Raw genomic sequence first — 24,371 nt, 5'->3', positions numbered from 1 at the left:
TGTAACTGATTGGATTAACTGATGTTACGCTAACGTTAGCAACATTTGGAGGTTGGGGTGCTACGTCTGATGATTGATGATTAATTAACGTGAACAGCGATTCATTACTAACACATATCGTTGTTCGTTTCTTCAGGGAACTGATGACACGATATGACACCGAGTGGCACTGGACTGGCCTGGACGGCTAACGTCATGGAGACGCAACGCTCTCTAGCCTTTATGATCATGGCAATAACATCAGCCAAATGCTTTGATACAATATAATGATTTAACACTACTATTTAGCATTAACTGGACTGGTGAATTTGAGCATATCTGTCAGTGGAATGGTAGATGTTTACGCATGACTGGATAATGTTATTTGCTTACTTTTGTGATAATAAACTAAACAGAGAAAAGACGGCCGTGTGGTGTTGTTGTTACATAATCTGCTGGTCTTGAGGCACGATTGGGTAAAATGATAAGATGATGTAAATTCATAAAGATGTTGTCAGATGAATCTGCGAAAGGGAGCTGCCTGGAGCCCAGAGGACGTCAACAGAGAAGAGGAAAAACACCCGTGACCCTTAGGTTACACCATGCAGCATGTATTTGGATATAATCTCAAACTTTAAGAATGGTTCCTTGTTTATTTATTCCTAGTATTGGCTCCCATGCCGTTTCTTTACCCCCTATCTAAAGTACAAGTGCAAAATCTTAAGCTATGTTCTATCGATAAACCAATTTCTCGAGTAACCGCTCCAAAATATCAGACATAAATGACTACTATATGCTTGTGAGAGCTATATTCACACTTCACAGTATAATTTATGCAAGCGTCATACGGGGGAAAATATCAGATAAACTGATTGTTATATCCTGAGATCTTTAATCTCGCCTGTATAACATAATTGGCCCTATTCTCCCACAAGCCTTCGGCGCTAAAACGGGCCTTAAACGCAAAAAAACGTGCCTTGCGCCTGTTTTGGGACGATATCAATATGGCTTTACGCTGCCAAATGCGCTTTAGGCCGAATGGGCGTGGCGCAGTCCCAGAATGGGCCAAAGTGGGCGTGTCGGCGCTAAATACCGGCGTACTGCTATCTTCCGACCTGGCGTTAATTTAGCGCCTTGCGCCTTTGAAAAGCAGGCCTATTCAGTGGGCCAGTTGCGCGGAGCGCTCCCCTCTGGCTCTCTCCCTCCCCTCTGGCTCTCTCCTCTTTCACCCTTCTCTGTGTCACCTCTCTCCCTCTCTCCTCAGTCTGACAGGCACAATACCGACTGTCTCTGACTCCCTCGCTCAGAGTCCCATAGAAAAAATAAGCTGTAACTTCACTGCTATGTGAATGTCCCAACATGCATTGTGCCTCTCCATTTCGCTACTAAATAGCAACCAAATGAGCCGAAAACCTATATTAAGGGAGGATCTAAATAATGTGTAATGGTAAGACAACCTCCAATTGTAGAACATTTCAATATTGGACCAAATAAAACATCGAAATGAAAACACCACCCTATGTGAAACATATATGTCCTACTGGGGCTATAAATATCCCTTGTCGATTTAACGTGATTTAGATAAGTGACAGCGGAACGCGCTTCGGAAGCTTCTACTGTCATCTGCTATACTGTGATGTCCGCTCCAATAACTTGGCCCTACTCCACATTTAGTTTTACAATAAAAACACATTTATGCAATGACTTTACATAATGTAGGCTATATTTATGTGCATCATCCTTCCTGCAGCAGGCGAGAGAAAATGATATCTTTCTGGACAAACTTTCACCAATCTAATAGGCTATATTTTTCTAGCTGATGCGTTTAGAACATTATTTTCACTTTGATCTTGCTATAGTGTAGCGTTTTTACATGCTTGCAGTATTTAAACTGCAGTTATATTGGTTTGAGAAGCATCATAATATGGAATAATAGCCGATATATGGAGACAGACGGGATGAAGGGAGGTGGGGGGGGGGGGATCAGAGGCTTGGGTTTCTCTGGTTTTGCTGGACCACTGGAATGGAGCTTAAAAGGCAAGCATGCGATTCGTTTATTGCACTTATCCAATGAACTGACGGTGCATAATTTTACGCTTAAAAGGCGTGGTTGTAATGGTTGAGGCTGCGTCTAGCGCCAAGACCAAGATATCAAGTGCGCTGGTCCACGCCCACTGATTTGGGCTGTGCCAGGCGCTCGGCCTAGAAACAGCGCCGATGCAACGATAGGGACCATTATGTCACTCGGACACCAACGTGAGTTAACGTGGTTTATTAAACAGCAGCCAACATTCCAATCATAGCAGAATACACTAGCTAGCAGTAAAGGGACAATACATCACACTGATCTTTGCAGTTCTGTGTTGATTAGCTAATATTTCAGTGGCATTTTGATTAACGTTATGATTTATTTCTATTTGGAACAAAAATGATTGTTTAACAGATTCCATGTTTACTGGGCAATGGTGAGAAGGGCTTTGTGTTTGTGTGACTTGCGTGAATGGCTAACGGCTAGCCATTCACTAGCTAGCTGCTAATAAGTTCTCCCAGCCTAGCAACGGTCTGAAGGCTATCTCCCCAAATTCTACAACAATGTCTTGTTTACTAACGTTCATAGTTGATAACGTTACAGCAATACAGTTACGGTTTCGTACTCACTGTAAGATCAAGTGTTTAACGTTTATGTTAGCTTATTGTTTTGAATAGAATGTTTGACTAGCTCACTGGAGCTAGCCTCGGTAGCCGCCGCCATGTTGAATAGTGAAAGAACTACAAACACACAGGCGCCTCTCGGTGGCGTCACACCCGGTCTCGCCTACAGCCCGCCCGTAGCTCACGCTGATTGGTTCGCCTGGGTGGCGGCCGATTTAAATTCCTATCTTGACGCCAGGTCCAGACTGAGGTGGCATTGTGAATTTGTGGAACAATGCCGCCCCCGTCTGACGGAGTCAGGCTAACACACCGGGGCAACAGCAAACAACTAGCGGCAAGGAAGGCAGACTGTTACGTCCCCTCACGTCGCGTTTAGGAGCCAAAAAGTTGCACTGCAAATACTCCAGCCGACGGTCAACTACGACCACACGTAGTGAGACCTAGGATGAAACAAAGCAGCGTTTGCTTAGCGTTAATCACCAGTTAAACGGTTTCCTAATATAGTTACTGAATTTAGAATATGTCGGATAAAGAGTTGCGGTTGTTGTCAGCCCTTGCCTGGTAACTTTGCTTGTGGAAGAAAGGAAGAGGCGGAGGTGGAAAAATAAGGAGAAACTGCACTAAATGGGTGATATCATAAAGCTCAAGGGGATTTCCCGAAGGCACATCGTGAAAATATCCGTGTATTGATCAGATGAGATGGAGTTGGAAAAGTGTTTTGTGTGTGCCCTCTCTTCTTCTGCGCTGTTTCACTACCAGCTGACTAGCCAATCAGAGTGATTTCTCTCACCGACAGCAGAGACATGGCCGAAGCTGATGAATGGGCTGTATGTGTCAGTGAGAGAAGGGTGAGAGAAGGGAGAGAGAGGTCTGGAGAAAGAGGGATAGAATGAGAGTACCATACTGGATAGGATCTATAGAGATGTGGTCAGCTAAGGATGCTGTATTTTCTGTTGTCACAATAATATAAATTTCAATACCGCTGCACACTGAATTCAATATTAACATTCAATGCTTTCACCAAATGTGTTTTGAAAGCTGAAATTCCATTTACCGTAAATTCCGGACTATAAGGCGCACCGGTCTATAAGCCGCACCTTCAAAGGTGACTATTTTTTTCTTATATAAGCCGCACCGGACTATAAGCCGCGGGTGTTTTAATGGTATTTTTTGTTTTTTTTACAGTGCACACAGTGTCCGCGGTGTGGTGAAAAGAGGGCAAGAGAGGAAATTAAAACAGAAGTGGATTTATAGTTAGAAAGAGTGCTAAAGAAGAGAGAATTCCGTTTTTTATTTTTTTATTTTAGTTACTCACAGTACTATTGACCAGTCCAACTCAAAAGATATTCGGCAGTTTCACTTTGAGCTCTTGTTCCGCCGCTGTCCATCAATGGTTATGACGAGTCTCGCTGGGTACAGTACGCCAAAGCGATATCCATTGACTTTAACCTTTTCGATGATGCTGTTGTATGTTGCGCGTTTCTGTTGCACCAACGCGGAGAGGTCCTGCCGGACGAAAAAGCGCGTACCCTCCCAGGTGAGGGGCTTCTTCCCCGCAGCCTGGAGGATGAGTTGACGGTCGGGCCAGCGGAGTAGGCAGATGAAGATGGCCCTCGGTGGCAGGCCGGGGTCTGGACGTGGCCGAGGCGCCCGGTGTGCCCTGTCCACCTCTGGTGGTTTCTCGCCTTCCTTCAGGTCCAGGATGTAACACAGGATTTTGCCACGAAAGCGTCCATGTCACCAATCTCAGCTCCCTCTTTTACATTGATCAGGCGAATGTTATTTCTTTTACTCCTGCTGATTAAGTCATCAACCTGCGTGTGCAGGGGTTCGATTTGTTTTTGCATTTTATCCACTTTCGGACTCACTGTGTTGTTTTTGTCCTCCAGTGCGCTGATGCGCTTTTCCGCATTAGAAACTCTGTTCACGGTTTGCTTATTTTCTTTAGTGAGTGAGTGGATGGACTTCTGCACGTTTTCAAACTTGTTTTCAAGCTGCTCAAACCTCTGAGCGATGTCGGACTTAATCGATAGTGTTTCACGGAGTAAAAGTTTAGCCCAAGCCGTGTATCTCCAGCCTCCAGCAGGTGAGTCATTTCCTCATTCATGGCGGTGATTGCTTCGTCTTTTTCTTTCTGCTTACCTGTGTTGTGTTATGTTATGTTATGTTATGTTGTTAAAAGAGGGCAAGAGAGGAAATTAAAACAGAAGTGGATTTATAGTTAGAAAGAGTGCTAAAAAAGAGAGATTTTTTTTTTTTTTTTGAAAAAATCCATAGATAAGCCGCACCGTTATATAAGCCGCAGGGGCCAAAAAAGGCCAAAAAACGGGAAAAAAGCCGCGGCTTATAGTCCGGAATTTACGGTACATCACCTCCAATAGGCTCTATCCATATGGATTGGAAATGGAGTAGTTCAAACTTCAAAGAAGCCCAGGAGGAGTTATTAGAACTAGAAATACAGCGCGCCTTGCGGTATTTCTAGCATGCCTCGCTATGTGCTCATGCATGCAGCTCGGTCAACGGAGTAAACCATGGCACCAGGAAGCCTGGGACAAGTTGGACCCGAGTAGCGCCATCATCCCTCCCTTATCAGACCTCAACATGAGACACAGGTACATCACCTGCCGTCACCAAAAACAAATGCTGCCTTAGGAAAAACCTCAGGCAGCGGCTTTTGTGAGGAGGAAGCCATATTCCCAGAATGGCTTCCAATATATGCCAGAGAAGTGGAAGGAATCCAAAGTGATAACATTGCCCAAGGATGAGAGGTCCACAGATACAGAAGCAAATAGCCCACCCATTAGTCTTCTTCCAATACTGAGTACGGTTATAGTGAAAATTCCATTTGAACGATCCAGAAATATTTGTCCAGCAATGGCATGGCGACTATATTTCAGTGTTCATATCGCATGGGTCACTCCACATACTAAAGCCAGATGGAAGCCTTGGTGCAATTATGCTGGATTTCAGCAGGGATTTTGATCTGACAGATCATGAAATACTGTATCTGTCATGGATGGGTAGCTACCTAACCACAAGAAAGCAAGGGGTCTTTTCCAATGGTAGCTACTCTGATAGTGTAGATGTTCCCTGTGGTGTTCCTCAGGGCAGCTGCCTTGGTCCACTATTATACTAAATGTTCACCAATGATTTACCAAAACAGTTCCCCCAAACCTATTTTGAAAGGGCACCGTTGTGTTACGCCACCTTGGCTTGAGTGCTGCGCTGCCCCTGATGAGAATGACTGATTCCAGAGATACAAACAACCCAGAGCAGGTTTTCTGCCAACCTTTCACTGTCACAGTACTGTGGACAAAGATCTGGCCAAGCAACACTAACACGGACTGCTGTTATATCCAATAAAGCACTTCTTGCCTCATGCTGACAATTTACAGATCAGTGTGACGTCACATTGTCTAACTTCCGCTAGATATCCAAAGGAATAAGAAAAACACACCATTGTACAACCAAATTAATCCAGAAATGCAAGGTACATCACCAACAGCCATAACTGCGTTAAGGTTTTAGGGTGCATTTTTCCTTTAATTCCCCTTTAAACTTTCTCTTGGTATCAAAGTCAAAACTTGTGGCAAGTGGCAACACTAACGGACACAGACAGCCACACATAATAGATGGATGTAAGGACAGAGCAGGGACAGGCAGAGGCTGCATGTCAAGGAGAGAAGGACAAATAGCCCGATAGATTTAGAGCGATGAAAAAGGGTGAAAGTGACATAAGGTGTTGTATGGTGATGTATGAGTGAGGAGAACAGAGGAAAAACATCTTTTGTTACAGAAAGGCAAACTAAAGGAAGAGCTGTTTCATTTTGAAAGCGACCCTGCATGATATAGCCAAACAGTTAGAGGCTCTGAATGTGTGCATAAATGTGCCCGTGTGCATTTTTCTTTGTGTGCGTCTACCCAACTACATACACACACATGCAACGCAGTCCCAGGAGAGGCCGTCTGGCCAGCAGCAGAAGTGCTGATGCTCCATTTCTTTTACACTCACCCACCCTATCTATCTCCTTCTCTCTCTCTTTTTCTGTCTCGCTCTCCTTCTCGACCCCCGTTCTCTCCCCCCTCCATCCACTGCCGCTCCGTTCTGCTCTCTTAACTCAGCCCTCTGTCCAAACCTCACCTAAATACATTCACATATCTGCAGAATGTGTGTGCGAGCGCACGCATGCATGTGCCAGTAGTGGATAGTAACACAATGTCTTGGTCTGTGTGCGTGTGCCAGTAGTGGATAGTGATACAGCGTCTTGGTCTGTCTGTCTTTGGCTCTCGTCGTCCTCAGACCTCACACCTCTCCCACTGTTAATTATTGAACAGGGTCAGCCTTTTTGCATTCATTAGCCCCGACCATTCAGTCTCTTCTATAATTGATGAGGTGGAAGAGAAGCCACAAATCTCTGCAGGCTAGCTTCCAGCTAATTCAGCTAGCGTCTCCCGGCCCTAATCAGTGGAGGTGGTGGTCACTTAGTAACGCTCTACTAAGACGGATGGGTAATTGCATGTGCTCGGGACAATGCCACTTTCATATATTCACCATTGTTAGGCTGATTTCCAGAGCAGCTGCTATTTTATGGAGTAGCGTTATATAGCCAGGGACACTCCCTCAAGCCAATTAAGGGAATTATGCTGCAGTGATTTATTGTTAAGTCTAGAGTGCAATAATAAATTGTCCAAAGTGTGAATATGTTAAGGTGATGGGGATCAGGTTATGACGTATAGGCTTGTTGCTATAATGGATTGAACGGTGTAGTGGACACAAGGCTTTTGTTTCAACATGATATATGGTTGACCTGTAGTAATGAGCAGGACACCGTGTGTGGGTGGATTAAGCCCTCACACCTTCACATGTGTAGTGACTCGCGAGGATGAGATTAGAGCATTTAGAGTTGTGGTTGATAGCTTACAGTTCAAATGTTCTCCCTCCTGTTATCAGCTAGAGATGGAAAAGTCAAAAAGGTGGCGACAAGATAGCTCAGCAGGCCAATATAAACAGTAAATAGAAAAAAGCTTCTTGATGCTTATAGAAGGATTTAATAAAGAAGTAATGTACAGTTATACTTATTCAGTGAATACGAAGTACATCTTCAAGATAGGACAAGGGCAAGTGCCCAGAGGTTCCCAGATTGAGGTGTGTGTATGTTAGGTGTGATGTGCACGCGCGTGCGTGTGTCAGACCTGAGTGACAGGAATGTAGAGCGGTTCTGTAGAGTGAAGCAGCGACATGTTGCCGTGGGGGTGGAGCCTGCCCTCTGGTTTGGCCTTACTGGCATCCTTAGCTTCTGCGGCGGGGGACTCCTTCATCTCCTCCTGGTCACTGAGGCACTCAAAGAACTCATCCTCGCCCTCACTGTCGCTCCACGAGTCCCACAGCTTCCCTGGAGACGCCTCTCTGGTGGAGTTGGATGTGGTCGTGGTCCCCGCCGCGCGCTGCAGCCTCAGGCGGCCGTTCTGGGACACCTTGCCCTCCCTCTCCTTGCCTCCGTCCGCCACCCTGCGAGCCTCGTCCCTCGCCCTCTTCCTCTCAATGCAGCAGTTCAGCATCTGGGCAGCGACAAAGACAGAGTGTTATGAGGGAAAAGATTGAGTATGGGGGGCATGTGTGCCTTTATAGGTGTGTGTGGGGCAAGGTTATTATTGTGCTTGCTGACAAGCAAGGCACAATCTTGAAATCCCACATACTTAATATTCTTATTATTATATCTGCCAAAAAGTTTGTCGCGTAATAACTCCCTCAATTTTTGCGCCACATAGACATGCCAGACCTCAAAATGACCGCCTCATTGAGGACATGTATGCTATGACTTTGCTAAGGGTTTGTGAAAGCGGTTTGGCCGCAATTCGCCATTAAGCGCCATTTTTTTCTCCATTGACTTGCATGGGGTTTGGAAAAATCTTGCAAAATCTTGCAGTAAATTAGGTGTAATTCAGAAACCATAACAGCTAGAGCTACGAAACTTGGTAGGGAGGTGCACTGAGGGGTCTTTTACTATCCCCGAAAAAATTGCACCAATTGACCATATGGTGGCGCTATAACAGCCCTCCTTACCTTTTGGTCCATAACTTTTGAACCGTAGGGTTTATCATCAAAATTCTTTTTTCCCTGGATTCCTTGGGTCCTCCCGCATCTACTCAACTAGGCCACGCCCATTTGCGTCTGACTAGATTTTCCGCCATTTTGCATTTGGTCCAAAACAGTTTTTTTGCCATTTCTCCTTGAAATGTTGTCCAATCTTCACCAAACCAACGCACACATCATGTGGGGACTGTCCTGCACAACACTGATTTGGAAGTTTTTGAAAAAAACGCACCGTTGCGATATAATCCACTTCCAACTTTCTGTGGGTGGGGCCTATTTCACAAAGATCGCCCGATGCTAACCAAACTTGGTACAGGTGTGGAGGGATGTACTCTGAGCCTAAAGGAGAAGTATTTTGTCATTTAGCCTTTAGGGGGCGCTATAGCAGCATTCAGTGCCTGTCCCTTCTAAATGGTTTTATTTTGAAGGGCGGCAGGAAGTGCGGATTCATTCTCATTATGGCCAGCCTTCCTTCTTGTATGACACTTGACACTTTGACGCACGCACGCTATTGTACAGACAACAGACACACCTATACTTATATCACAGTGGGTATATCACTCATGGTCTCCCTCTCATTTGCATACTGTATGTTTTCAGCAGCTCCAACTCTTCTCTGTTAAAAACCACATGCAAAAAGTGTACTGGAAACAGGAATCCGGTGAGATTTGACCAGATAAATAGAGCTTAAGAGCAACTCTGAGCAGCAGTGTTGCATGTTGGGTAGAGAGAATGATGTAGACAAAAAAAGTATGAAATGACTTACTACAGTCATTCCTCCATCTGTAAAAGTATGAAATCACTTACTACAGTCATTCCTCTCCCTCCCTGGCGCAAGTGGGAGCCCCAGGAGAGGGCAAATCAGAGTGAATCAGAGTTCCTTGGATTTTCGACGTCACTTGTCGCCAACCAATAAAAAAATTCACAGGGCCGCCCAGAGCCCGCCCCCTCACAGCCCTGACAGCTGCCTGCAGGAAACCTGTTGTGTTCATGTATGCATGGCATGGGAGGCCTGTCTGTTCTGTTAGCTGCTGTGTTACTGTAGCATGGAAACATGTCCAGAAAACAATGAACTGAACCCATGGGTTAAGTGTCACCACTTTGTGGTTGTTCATTATATACAGCCAGCTGGGTTTGAAAACTTAATGGAAGAGATAGCCTAGTGTGAATAGCCTAGTGTGAATGGAGGCTGTTAGCCACAACAACTGTGCCTTATAGGCTAACCTCAGCCAGCCAAAACAAACACTTTGTCCCCCTGGCGTTAGGACACACTGTTCATCAATGTTTGGGACTAGTTGCAACAAGCTAATTGAGCTAATGCTAGCATTAGGCGTTAGTTAGCATGCTACCCAAGCAGCTTCTCTGGCTGACTGGACACATGACAACCGATCAGCAACTCTGTAACAAAACTAAAAGGGTAACATTACTTTGGTGACCAGGGACTATTATCAGTACATTTGACTTCTAACACTAACATAATGGAAGATAGCCTACATTAGTTACTGGCTGATTAGATGCGATCAGCAACTCTGTAACAAAACTAAAAGGGTAACATTACTTTGGTGACCAGGGACTATTATCAGTACATTTGACTTCTAACACTAACATAATGGAAGATAGCCTACATTAGTTACTGGCTGATTAGATGCGATCAGCAACTCTGTAACAAAACTAAAAGGGTAACATTACTTTCGTGACCAGGGACTATTATCAGTACATTTGACTTCTAATCTAACACTAACATAATGGAAGATAGCCTACATTAGTTACTGGCTGATTAGATGCAGCCATTGATAGCTTTTCACTTGTGTGTTTGCAGCTCTGGTAAGCCTGCTAGTTTTGTAAACAGTTGTTGTCGCAACGATAAACATGAATGACACTACAAGGAATACTACTTCTCTGGAGGTTATCATGTCCTATTTTCCTTGAGACAGTTGGAGACATTTACAATACATGGTAATTGTTGAGGCTGTAGTTTGCAGGTAAGAGATTGAGCCAACTTGACCCTTTTGTGTCTCTCTAGTAGGCTACAACCAGTCTGACTTCCCCACCTACCAAGTACTTCTACTCCCAAGTACTTTTACTCGCATAGGCACACCCATAACTACTTAGTCCCCCTAGCTGCATGGGCAGGGACCTTGGAAGGCAGGCGGTGCATGGCGAGGACAGCAAGCACAATTACATTTTCGTTAGGAAATGTAGACATTCTAGTTATAGTTAAAGTCCCTGGAAACCAAAATCCACAAAAACGTTCTAACTATGTTATTTAGGGTCTTATGTTAGTAATTTTGTGCCTCCGAAATTATTATACATTACTTTCAACCCAAAGCCTTAAAATCGACACTTTTCTACAAGATTCTACAAAGTACTTCCTCATTGAAGACAGCAGTGCGCGAGGTGCTAAAACGCAGGAGCTTATGACGTCATAAGCTCTATATAACCTTTGTACACGCGCGCAATCCGCACCCACCCTCCTTTTGTCCGTTCTTTGCCCCCAGTGACAGCGCTCCCTCGCTGTCCGTCTTCCTCCCACTCTGTGTGCCGTCGTGCCAAGCGCTATGCTTCTCTCTCTCTCTCTCTCTCTCTCTCGGGACTAGTGAGAGAGAGAGCACAGAGAGAGACACACAGGCTGGTGACGCGAGGTTACTCTCTCTCACACACACACACACACACACACACACACACACACAAACAGACTGTGCACAAACAGCGCTGTGCAGTCGCAGCAAGTCTCTCTCTCTCCCTCTCCGAGCAACGAACACACACACACACACACACACACACACACAGCACGAGTGCTGTGTTCGACACACAGCACTCGATCTCTTTCTCCGTTTCCCTCCCCCCCTCTGTCTAGCGCTCTCTCTCTCTCGGAAAACCTGCTGCAGACGGGACACGCCCACACAGTCCGCGGGAGAAAATACACTCTAAAAAATAATTGATTCTCATGAGTTTTGCCACGACTGTCAAACCTAAATTTATATACTTTGCGACGTTCATCATCGTTCAAATTTGGCTGGTGGCTTATTAACATAGGGTCCTGTGATGTGATGAACTCAAAATGCTAAATAATAAAGAAATATTTCTGGTTTCCAGGGACTTTAAAGGAGCTATATGTGATTTTGGAGAAATATTGAGTCAACACGGTTCTCATTTTCCCAGGTCATCAAAAATTTATGCTTTGGGTTGGTGTGCGGGACCACCCACCAACCCAAAGCGTCAGTATTTGACCACCTGGGAAATAAGGACAAGGCTTTACAACAACAAAATATAACTGAAACTGTATTGTGTGTTTGCAAAACTAACTAAATTTATAGGTAAAATGTATTTACTTTTCATCTTTGTCAATTTATTTCATAGCCTTTCATAGCCTTAGTATTTTGGGTGGATTATGGTTAATGACACCAAAACACTGACTGACACACAGTTGTCTGTTGTGGATGGTTGTTCATCTGTCCGAAGTGAATATATATATATATATATTAAATATTATGATGTTTTGTTGAGTTTCTACTACACAATACTTTTCCGGATCTTTTTGAATCTCGCCCCTGACAAATAAATGGTAAATGGCCTGCATTTATATAGCACTTTTATCCAAAGCTTTACAATCAGTAGGTAAATTCACCCATTCATACACCGATGGTGGCAAGCTGCCACGCAGGGTGCTGGCACACCATCAGGAGCAATTTGGGGTTCAGTATCTTGCCCAAGGACACTTCGACATGCAGACTGGAGGAGCCGAGAATCGAACCACCAACCTCTTTCATCCAAAGCGATTAGTGACGACCTGCTCTACCTCCTGAGCTACAACTGCCCAATACCCCATATTATAAAAAAAAACTAAAACAACACTGAAACAAATACAAACTAAACTAAAACTAAGCGTTTCAAAGAAACAAAAACAGAAATCGCAAACCGCCTTTAAAGACTAATTCAAGCTAAACTGAAATTCAAAACAAAAAGTCAAAACGAAATCAAATTGCAAAACTATAATAACCTTGATGTGGGGTGAAGGTTAATATTGTATGTATGTCTGACTATGAATCCACTGGACTCTTTGGTCTTCTTTGGTCCTCCATTCTCGCCGTCATACTCACTGCAATATATGTCCAGTCTAAAGCTCTATTCTCTTAATACACAGTGAACTTCCAGACATCCTGCCTAGCACGTTATTACTGTGAATGGAACTCAATAGGCACTGTTAAGGATTTTGCACACCAAGTCAGTATTTTTCGTCCGAAAGCGTCGCAAGTTTAAAAATAAATAAGACCTTATGTTCTGTCAATTCTGTTGCATCCGTCAAAAACCATTTGAGAGCTCTTTGACGTGTCTGTGTTTGGGGGAGAGAGCCGGAGGAACGGGGATCCTGGATCACTCGATTCACTGGAAAATTGTTTTAATAAGGTGCAGTGACTAATGTTTCAACGCAGACAGCGTCTTCATCAAAGTCAAATGTTTGAGGACTCTGCCATAGAGTACCGCAGGGATGATGTATTTTTGTAGGGTTACCGGGAGGTCCCTGCACTTCCTGGTTCCTACTGTACATGTAAAAGTCAATGGGATTTTTGTATGGGAATTTCGGTTGACTCCATGAAATAAAGGTCTGCGGTTAACAAAAAATTATGAAACAGCAAACTTTGTGTTCAGCAAAATAATCTCCACAAATGAGGGCCACTTTTATGACTTTTGAAGCGTTTTTTTCTTCTAAAAATCACGCTTTTACATGTAGTATTTTAGATGTAAGTGCTAACATCCAGGTGTTTATTCACATACACACACGTAAAAGAATATATAAGATTAGATTCTGTTGCATCCTAGAGATTTTCATAAATTCATTAGGTATTTAGACAGATTTTCATTAATAACACTTGTATTACTGTGTACTTACAATATTTTTCCATAGGCTAAAGAAAGAATGCCATTATTAAACACTGCCCTGTCTCAAAATTCAAGCTGATTGAATCACTCCTGTACTTGTTCTGCTCGATTTACATTTCCCGTGTTCATCTCCAAGCTCTATTTTCAGATGACAATTTAATTGTGCGTGGGAAGTCATAGATTCATCTCACAATGCATCCGTTATCCCGCTCAGCTCCTCCTGATCAGCGTCAATGACAATTAAACTGATGGAGAACCACGTGGGAGCAATCTTGTGCTACTCTGATTTTGTATAGAAAATCGGGCAGGCTGTACTAATAAAAAAAGAAGGAAAAAAAAGGTTTTCAGATCCTGGAGAACATGTAACTGCCCATCTCAATCTATCTGGGGAAAGTTGTAGACTAGCACATGCTTCCTCCGATACATGTGCAGTCGCCCGCCACTTATTATCACCTGACAACGAGGAGTTTCACCGACAGGACATGATGCATGGGAGGATCAGGCTATTCCCCCCAGTTCCCCTCCCACCTGAACAGGCCCCCCGACCAACCAGAGGTGGTAGTGCAGCGACCAGGACTCATACCCCTAATCCGGCTTCCCACCTGCAGACACGGCCAATTGTACCTGTATCGATGCCCAAGCAAGGTAACACGGGGGCTCGAACCTGAGACCCTCGTGTTGGTAGGCAGGGAATCTACCACTGCACTACCTGGATGCCCCCTTAACTCATTCACCGCCAATGACGTCTTTGACGTGTTATCAGAAATAGCCCTCCCCGCCAATGACGTGTTTGACGTGTTTTTGTTTTTATTACTGCAGGGCGTAGTTTAAACACTTCCCCAGCCTGTCACATGGTATCAGGTCCCTATCATCTAAGACAACACGTGAACAAACACATACCGCAGCTGTTGTTTTGAAATTGAGCAGGAGGAAAAGCAGAAAACTGGTAACGCTTCCTTGTGCAGACAGGAGAAACGCCATTGAAACGCGCCTCGGCGCGCTGCACGAGCTGGAGTCGCCTTCCTCTGTGCCAGCCGGGAGAAAGTAATCAAGAGATGTGTTTGATCATCGGAGGAATGAGGAAATGATCGATCAGTTTGCGAGGGCGGTGAGGACGTGTTGAATAGCCGAGGGGAAAACGGGAACGATCAGATAGCAGGGGATATGACAGGGAGACATGGACGAGGAAGGGTGCAAAATAAACACACAACAGCAAGGCACAAGGCAGAAGCGGGAGTCAGAGCAGCCCGCTGTCCTTTCTCAAGAGCTATTCAGTTGGTTCATGTAATCGCTGGGCTGCGTGCCCTCCAGTGTTGCTCCTGGCCAATCCCAGCGCCACAGGGCGTGGTTATTGCTTATCATATGTGGGGTTAGAAATCTAAAAGGGGGATCGTGTGTGTGTGTGTGTGTGTGTGTGTGTGTGTGTGTGTCTGTCTGTCTGTCTGTCTGTCTGTCTGTCTGTCTGTCTGTCGGTGTGTCTGTCTGTCTGTCTGTCTGTCTGTCTGTCTGTCTGTCTGCACACTCACTCACACCGAGTAAACTGTATTGTTGAATGTAAAAAAAAAGCACTTCATGTGTATATATATATATATATATATTTTTTTTTTGTCATTTGTGTCCTAACGAATAATATTTACATGTCTGATGTCAATACAGTTCAAAATAAAAGAATTGAGAGCGAGTTCTGCATGAGATTGTGTGCATAAATACATAAATGCCATTTTCTGCAATTTCTTTTCTCAGAGAGACATTTTGGGGGAAAACAGGGTGTATATAAATGGCTATAAGTAGAGTACAGAACATGCTAAAAGCTCACTTTTTTTTCCCTGGTGAACCCAGAGACGTACATCTTCATTTTGAGGTATTGCAAATCACTCTGATGCTAATAGATAATTTACTGTGGGTCTTGAAAGATGACCAACAATTATGAAAATCTTTGGCCTGTGCTAAATATTGGCAGTCCTAAACTGGCGGTGAATGAGTTAATGCACCTCAAGTAATTTATTCCCATAAACAATTCATTTGAGCAGACAAATTGTCTTTGATACAAGATAAAAGCTTTCATGTGGCTATTGTTCCTAATATTAAGGGCTTACGCTGGCCTTTATCAAAGTTCTTGCACACTGCTTTGTTGTAGGCCCTTACAAAGACATCAAAGTGGTAAACAGCTGTGTAATCTAGTTAGGTCTGTGTGTGTGTGTGTGTGTGTGTGTGTGTGTGTGTGTGTGTGTGTGCATGTGCGCGAGCGCGCACACATGCTAATAGTCACCTGGAGTTTCTGATGCAGAAGACAGCACCGGAGATCAGGAGGTCCACCAGCCAGTCTACAACATTGGAAGATGATCAGATGGAGATGAGTGAAGGTACGGCGACACTGAACTTGCAGTGTTTGCTAATATAATAGCTGACAGGAAATAAGCTAGATTTCAAATCAAGCACTAAGCCCCAATAGGCCATGTTTTACAGTGATTTTACAACGGCTAAGACGTTTTTACGGCACGCCGCGAAACACCTCTTAGCCGTTGTAAAATCCCTGTAAACCACAGCCTCACACATAACTGTGAAACTCTCCACTACACGCATAAACATCTGATTTCTCTTCCCATTGTCAAACACAGTTGGCATCATATGTCAATTCAACTAGAAATATTTGTCTTTGAACACATTTCCTCTGACGTGTTCCCCAGCAACAAGTAGTACAATCCATTTCCCCCCCAATTGATGTCCGCTGGTATGATTTGCATGTGCCTTCTAACTGAATTTGGGCATTAGAGCTGATTGACCTTTAATACAGTTGTTCTATCTATATTGGAGATGCATTGCTTACAGTGTGTTGTTAATGTGGCCAAAATATGTATCATGGACGACCGCCAGAGCTGGTTTGGGTGATCTGGGTGGGGGCTCAGGTATAAAAGTCTGTCAATTTCACACTGAAATATAGCATATGCACAAAACTAGAAAAGTGTGTACACAGTACACACAGAAATCTCCAGATGTATAAAACCATTGTATGCCAGGCATGCACACTTCAAAATGGTATTATGGTCAATCCGGGGTGATGTATGGTGCATGATCCAAAAATGACTAGGAGCAGTCTTGCCTACCCGTAGATGAGGTAATTGTTTTCCCAGCGGTAGCGCATCTCCAGGACAAACTCCTGCCAGAGGTGGGCGACAGCCCGCACCCCCCCGTGGTAGAAGTTGACCAGACACACACACAGGGCCAGCCGGTAGCTCAGACTGCCACTGGGTGCTGACTTCAGCTGGTTGAACAGGTTCTGGACAAAGGGGGGGGAAGAAGCAGGAGAAAGTAGTGGATATTATCATTCTATGGAAAAATTCCATTTTGAACAGGAATCATATGAGTTAGCATATCTCATTCATATTAACTGGCTCCATGGACTCTCAAAAGACATTGTATGTGGAGTTCCTTTTTTTGGCACACACACAAAAAAATCATACAGCGCAATTGTTCATTTTTGTTGAATTCAAAAGGCACAAATGAGCCAAACAATTTCTCATTATAAATTGTTTTCATGCACTGCTGGGAGAACAATTCTGCCTGAGAGAGTAAACAATCCTGATTGGTTGGAGAGGAATGTGTTAGTCTTTGACAACGGCTGTGCAGTAGTCTCAGCAACAAATGCCTAATCTAACAGCTGCTTCATCACTGTACCATTTCATTCCAGCCAGGCATACACTTGCATATAATGTAGAACCAATAATATTTTTTCCACTCCCAAAACAATCCTCACGTCTACATTCCATTCATTAAAGGCAAATCCGTGTTTAGTGTGACTGAGTGAGTATGTTAACAGGGCGGACGCACATAGTCAGAGTCTTTATCTTGCTCGTTCTTCCCATCTGCGTTTGTCCGTGTGGTCTTGCTGTTGCTATTCTCAGATGACTTCTCCACAGCGGCGTCTGGGAAGAGGTACTAAGACACACAGAAACACACAGAAAAATACTCAAATATACTTAAAAATAACCATCTACATTCAAATATCTACCTCTTACCTGACAGAGATGTATTTGATTAAAACCCATCCTTCAAAGTATAAATATACAAGTGGGCATTCGGTGTCACAGCAGCCCAGGTTAGTGAATGAGATTTGAGCAGTGATGTTTTATTCACCGTGCTGCTCACCCAGGAGCTTGTGGGGTTGATTAGAAGGCTGCTCGTTGCTCTGAGTAGTGCAGCAGCACCCAGCTGCACTCTCAGCTTCTCAGACAGCCTCTGAGACCCAGCTGCCACTTCTGCGTGTCAGAAAGACTTCAGCTCTGGACACCACAGGCATGAGTGAAGAGTAATCATAATAATAAATAGAAGTGCACATGGAGAGCGCAGACCTCTGTCAAGGCCAATAGTCCAGTCTTCTGTAAAAATATTAAATGTTCGTGAGCCAATACCATACCTGCCAACACTCCCGATTTACCCGGGAGTCTCCAGATTTTTAACCCTTTCTCCCGCTGTGCTCCCGGCTGCTAATTTATCGCGCTAATCTCCCGATTTGTAAGATATGTGTCGTGGTACCTGGCAACCCAACCCAGAGGCAGTGATGGGTGACGCACGGTGCGTAACTGCGCTCGCTCAAACTCTCAGGTGAGGACCGCCATATATATACAGTCAATGGGCTCCGCTGGCTTTGCCACTGAAAAAATGGATGAAACATGTCCCAAGAAGAAGAGATGCAATGCCAAATTGCATCTCAAAATCAAAATCATCTGCGCCCCCAAATGCCTGCGCAAACGGGATTTGGGTGGTCTTAACTACCAGAATTATTCACAGGCGTGGCCAGGCAATGCGGGGCATTACATCAATCAAAACCAATCAGATTCCCGTCTCGCAATGGCTGTTTGCGTGAGGCATACAATATGCTGTAATTCTCTCCATGCGTAATAGAGTGTACTCACTCGTGCGAGGCCAGAGAGAGGTTATTGGCAGATCGTCGTTATGAAGGTAAATAGCCTATGTCCATTGTCCAACAAGTTTTCTCAATTAATTTCCCTCTTTGCGATGTGATAAAAGTTTCTCAGTGAGTTATACGGTAGTTGATTGCCTCACTGAATTATCTGCTAATACCCAATTTTAGCAGCATAATTTGATGTCTAGGCTGTGCGTAATGACATCTCCAAAAGGAATTCTACTTTGCACTGCGCTGCACGGAGATTACGGGTGCGCTCCCAGCGCAGTGAGGTATTTGCACATAAGAGGTCCTTTTCAAAGCTCTTAGCGCAAAGTAATTGCGTGCTGCTGACGATAGGGTAATGCCATCTATCCCACATTTTAGCGCTGAAACGCCTGCTTTGGCTTGTGGCAGCCAATGCCCAGTACAATTATCACAGGCATGCGCTTGTGTCCGCCCCCAATTTGCATTGCCCCCAATTTGCATTGCGCACGGCGTTAAACGAGCGCAAACGCTAAATTAGTGCTTTTGGGAAGATAGGGCCCCATGCGTTTTGCAAGCTATGTCAGGTCGAATTTAGCGTAGAACACGGTGGGAAATGACATTATAGCAAACATGCTAAACATGCCAAACACAAACAAGTCATAGAATACAGAGAACTGCAATCTTTTGTACATTTTGTATGTTTATTTTATTTTATCATTATTTATTTTACTGTGAGCTATGAAGTCAAGACTAATTAAAAGTAATTTACTTTACATCCTTGTATTTATTCTATTCATTTGTGGTGTAGGGTTATATGGGGGGAGGCATTGAGGGTAGGCCATTCACCGATACTCCAGAAAATCTCCCTCTTTTTCACAGCCCAATGTTGGCAGGTATGCAAATTAGCATCCAAGGTACACTGCTCATGTGACCTGAACCAGCTGGTTCTGGTAAATCTGGCTCTGGAAACGATTCAACAGATTTTTGCCTGTGATCACAATACTCCCTGAAAAGTAGAGACAGACATTTTATTTATTCTTTAAATGCACCAAGAAAGAAACTACAGGTTAACTACAGGTTTTTCAGACGTTTTATGTAGCTGTGATCAGGGAGTAACCTTACTGGGTGATATCCAATATTTAATAATCCCCCTAGCCACTCACCCTCCCCACCCCTGGAATCCCGAATCTCTACCACCTTCCTATCCATAGCTAGCCCCCCGCCCCCATTTACCCACATCCCCCTAGCCCCTCCCCACCCCTCGAATCCCCACTCTCTACCCACCTGCAACTACCCTCTACCCACCCTCCTTTGCAACTACAGTAAATATAACCAGACACAGAAATACACACAGTATATTAAAGCTGACAATGGTAGCTACAGCAATTTCTTAAAGAATTGGAAAGGCTGTTGCACTTTTCCTTAGAGGGAGAGGTGTTACAGACGGCATTATGAACAAGTTCAGTTTTAGTGGTGTGCACAATCCCTGGCAGCTTTAAATCTAGTCTAACATTGTTATTTAATGTTGCTTATTTAACTGAGCATCACTTCCCCACAAATATTTCTTTATACGTGTACAGGTGCAGAATGTGTACTGTCTCATAGCACTAAATGAACATATACTAGGCATGTCCAAAGTCCAGCCCGGGGGCCGATTTTGGCCCGTGGACCGATTTTAAGTGGCCCTCGGCTTGTCTCTCAAAATATACTACAGTATATTGGTTTATCAAGCAAGGTAAATTAGCATTTTTTCCATTCTCCTAATGGCAGCACTACCATACAGTTTGTACAAGCACCAAGTAGGAACGGCACAGGCAGAACTAACGTTTTCAGATGGTAAACCCCCCACCCCCCCAAGGCCTTTTCACATTATCTAACTTGGCGCCATTAACATTTTCTGACACCCCTGCCCTACACAGTATATCTCTATGGGTGGGTTACGTTTCTAAAATCACCAGCCAGCCCTGTGTCCACGACTCCACGTGTATGTGGATGTCACAATGGCAATAATTAGTGAAAACAAACGGCTTTTGATTTTCTTTTGTCAGTACCATGCAGTCGTGTTGAGTAGCGGTAAACCCACACCCACATACAGCATGCACGCCCCCTCACCAGAAGGATGGAGTTGAGCATGTCGTTGCCGAGCGGCGACTCGTCGACGCGGCGGTGGCGTCGGATGCGCTTGCGGGCACTGTGCACCATGTTGGAGACAGACAGCTTGGGGATGGGCACAGCAGCCGGCTCTGTCAGCTTGGACAGAGCAGCACTGATGTCACCGCTTTCTAGAGGGGGGGGGGAGCAACAGCAAACAAGATAACATGGTAGCAATTACCTTCTATCTGTATGAATGAAATATGTATTTCCATGTTTAAACTCTCTGCATACATATTTGTGGATGTATTAGACATTTACCAATGTTGTTACGTCAGATCCTATGTATTACTAAAGGTCTATTAAAATCAATGTTATCACATTAAAACTCATCTGCCTGTAGCCTCTATTGAACATGTACTATCTAATGAATATCAAATCGAGCTCATGTTCTAGGACCAAGATGATTACAGTAGGTGATGTTCCAGTCGACTGACTATATCATCCCTTTACACTTCAGTTCTATTCACTATATCCAATGTTTATGTGTGAGAGGATGTGCCATGGCCGCACTTTTTTTGGGTGTGACCAAACTCATGGAGGAAAAAACAAATGTGCGCACATCCAGGAGAAAACATAGGTGCTGGAAAAAAGAGTCACGATAGATAAAACAGGGTAGTCCGCACACTGGATGCTCCAGTGTTTTTTTTTATTTGCAACATTTCGATCCACCATGATGTTTAGCTTCGCACACTGAACCGGAGTTTCTCTGGCTCGAGCTGGTGATGTCACTCTGTCTGTGAGCAACTGTGATGCCACCAGTGATGTCACTCAAGCAATTGTGATGTCATCAGTGATGTCACTTGGGCAATTGTGACATCATCAGTGAGTCACTCAAGCAACTGTGATGTCATCAGTGTTGTCACATCAAGGAATCCACAGTCTTTGGTAGATTGTCTCATTGGTTAACTTCCAAGTTAAGTGATGAGAGCATAGACACCAAAACCCTCCATTTCCTCCTGGTAGATTGTTGGCTCTGGTGGTCCATGCTAACTAACACAAAGATAAACTACTTTGAGTTCCAAAATAAATTAATTAATGAAAATATAACATTAAAACAGTCTATAAAATTACTCAAAGAGTTCTGAAGCCACTATGGGCCCAAAAGTCCAATATTTGCCTCATTATCTTCTAGATTTGCAAGACTCTGACTTGTTCTCTACCGCACCAAGATTACTTGACTGACCCAATAAAGTGGTAAATACAGTCAGTGAGGGAAGTTTTTGTTCAGTGATGTCCTCCAATGATTTACCCCGCCCCCACTTGTTCTTGTTTCTTTTTGTCTGAAGGCATTATGCCAAATGTGCCTTAGCCGTTTTGAGACAAAAGTAACTACAAAGACTGTCTTGTCTTACCTACTGCCCAGGTGGGCTCGTCAAAAGGGTCTTTCTGTGCGGAGTTTGCATGTTCTCCCCGTGCTCCCCTGGGGTTTCCTCCAGATAGGAAGCCCCCACTAAAAACTTGAAAAAAGAAAAGACTCTTGTATATTAAAACAAAGTTAGCTCTATTAAAGCTGTATGTAGTCTGTTAGCGCAGAAAATGTATGGAGTAGGAATCGATTAGGCAATCGATAAAGAATCGGATAATTGATAAGTATAAAAAAAATTGCACCAGAATCTGTAAAAACCTAATGATACTCAGACCTAACGATGAGTGATAGTAGCTCCATGCTAACACTTTAGTACACACTACGATGAGTCTTAGTAGCTCCATGCTAACACTTTAGCTTATGTTGAGAGATAGTAGGACACTAGCATCATCTCAAAAGTGAGAAAACGACAACTTCCAGTAGCTCTAAAGCTAAATGGTAAATCATCTTAAATAACATGTTGCTTAGTCTGGCAGTTTTGTGTGGGAGATTGGTGAAAAAAAAGATTTACCGTATTTACAATACAAAATAAGTGTTTTCAGCTATGGGACTATGATGCAATTACTGGGAATGGTTGCGCACCTTAAATAAATCAGGCTACATCAGCCATATGAGTTAATGATATTTTACTTTTTAAATTTGTGAAACAGGATATGTAATAAAAAATAATAATAATAATCATGTGTTCTAATTAAAAGGACGGTCTTCTTACTTTGCCTAATGCTTGTGTGGCCTACTACAATCACTCAACATAGTGTGGTGCAGTGTTATCTGCGGCTCACTATGTAGATTTCACACACCCAGGCAAACCAGTCCTACAAATCATCCAAGAACCCGTGAGAAAGTGAGGTCTACTGTATGCTGCCTACAGTAGATGGTGGTTAGTGGGTGATTATAGACTTCCTGACAATACCATCCATTCACTACCAGAATCCCGACCTTTGCCCTCGTCCTCAGCCAGTCCTCTCCCCAGAATGTCTTCAGTTGACTCCTTCCTACAGCAAAGCTTAAAGAACTCAGTCAGGAAGTCGCCTGTATGGGAAGAGAGGAAGGGGTTAAATCCTCCTGACAGACACCTTTCCACACTGACAATGATCATGGAAATACCTATTGCAAAAACTTAACATTAATGCTATGCAATACATTACTTCAAAATGATTGGGTTATTATTTCATATCTCTTCTGTGTGGAAACATCAGAGATGAATTAAGCCACTTTTACTTTGAATATTGACAGTTACTTTGGCGCATGCTTGCTAACTAAACATTGAGGGATCAATCTTACCTAATAAGCACTGAGGGTTTTCGGCCTTCCTGACTCGGACTGACCAATGAGGGGCTTGGAGAGGGTCCAGGTCACTGCAGGGTCACACATACACAGGAGATATTGTCAAATCACATGGGGAGAGCTGGGCTGCTGCTAACACAGAACCTGTATCTGTACATCGACTAAATAAAACTGCTGCCCCAGGGGAGTGTCCTGGGGGCTCTTATTTCTTTTGTATGTCAACGATATGAGTGATGCTAAACAAAACCAAATGAGAACAAACATTTATAGTCTACAAATATCAAGTTCACTTATTTCATTTCCCTAGAAACACACGTCAAAATAAAAGTAGCAGCTAGATAATTTCCATGATTATTATGCACAATCTCTTTTTCAGGTGCAGACTTGGGCTTCAAAGAGGGCAGGGTTACTACATCTTTTTCCACTAAATTACATGTAAATCTTTGGCGGGAAGGCCAGAAGGTGGGGCAGTGTTTTAGTGGGAGTGGGAGAGGAGCAACTTGGGGAAACCCAAACATTGCAAAACTCAATGGCTCACTGAACAGCATTTCATCACCAGATTGAGAGGGCAGAAAACCATGCAGCATGAATCAATTCATGGCATTAAAGCCTTTCATTTTGTGTTGATTGTATTGATTTGTAAACAGTAACACGTTTTAATCAGAGATGTGTACAGCTATTCAGCACTCAGAGTGTTAACATGACTGCAGTGCAAAGACTGGCATATTGTCCCTGTTTACCATTGGATTCCACTGAACAAGCTGCTGTCACTGTAGGTAAGGAAACGTAATTAATCCTATTTAAATTAAGCCACCAACCAACAACCACCGCCACAAATAAATGATCAACCTGTGAGAAACACTGCAGTAATTAAAAATCACTGCTAATAAAATCATGTTTAATGAAGTATTTTCTTGATGTATGTCAGGCGTGGCATGCTAGTTCACACTTACGAGTAGACGTCATTATCCACAACAATGCCTTCTGTCAGGTGTGGCCAGGTGGTGGCAAGGTGGAGCTCACTGCAACAGCCAGAAAAGTCAACAAGAGTCAATTCATTTTTGCAC

The 24,371-nt window shown here is 43.7% G+C and overlaps 1 protein-coding gene across 1 annotated transcript in view; it reads right to left on the bottom strand.

Moving 5' to 3' along the window:
- Positions 1-24,371, bottom strand: part of rab3gap1 (RAB3 GTPase activating protein subunit 1) — a gene marked incomplete at its 5' end in the record, with an annotated part of 96,535 nt that overhangs the window by 49,565 nt on the left and 22,599 nt on the right. The window contains 8 exons of the mRNA XM_083638167.1: positions 7,825-8,190; positions 15,876-15,930; positions 16,711-16,883; positions 17,435-17,542; positions 20,610-20,779; positions 22,957-23,049; positions 23,302-23,375; positions 24,258-24,326. Coding sequence (XP_083494293.1) covers positions 7,825-8,190; positions 15,876-15,930; positions 16,711-16,883; positions 17,435-17,542; positions 20,610-20,779; positions 22,957-23,049; positions 23,302-23,375; positions 24,258-24,326 — 1,108 coding nt within the window. The remainder of the gene's footprint in view (positions 1-7,824; positions 8,191-15,875; positions 15,931-16,710; positions 16,884-17,434; positions 17,543-20,609; positions 20,780-22,956; positions 23,050-23,301; positions 23,376-24,257; positions 24,327-24,371) is intronic.

Source organism: Poromitra crassiceps (genome assembly GCF_964638095.1).
Source record: "Poromitra crassiceps genome assembly, chromosome: 6".
Lineage (NCBI taxonomy): Eukaryota > Metazoa > Chordata > Actinopteri > Beryciformes > Melamphaidae > Poromitra > Poromitra crassiceps.
This window is presented reverse-complemented; position numbering and strand designations above follow the sequence as displayed.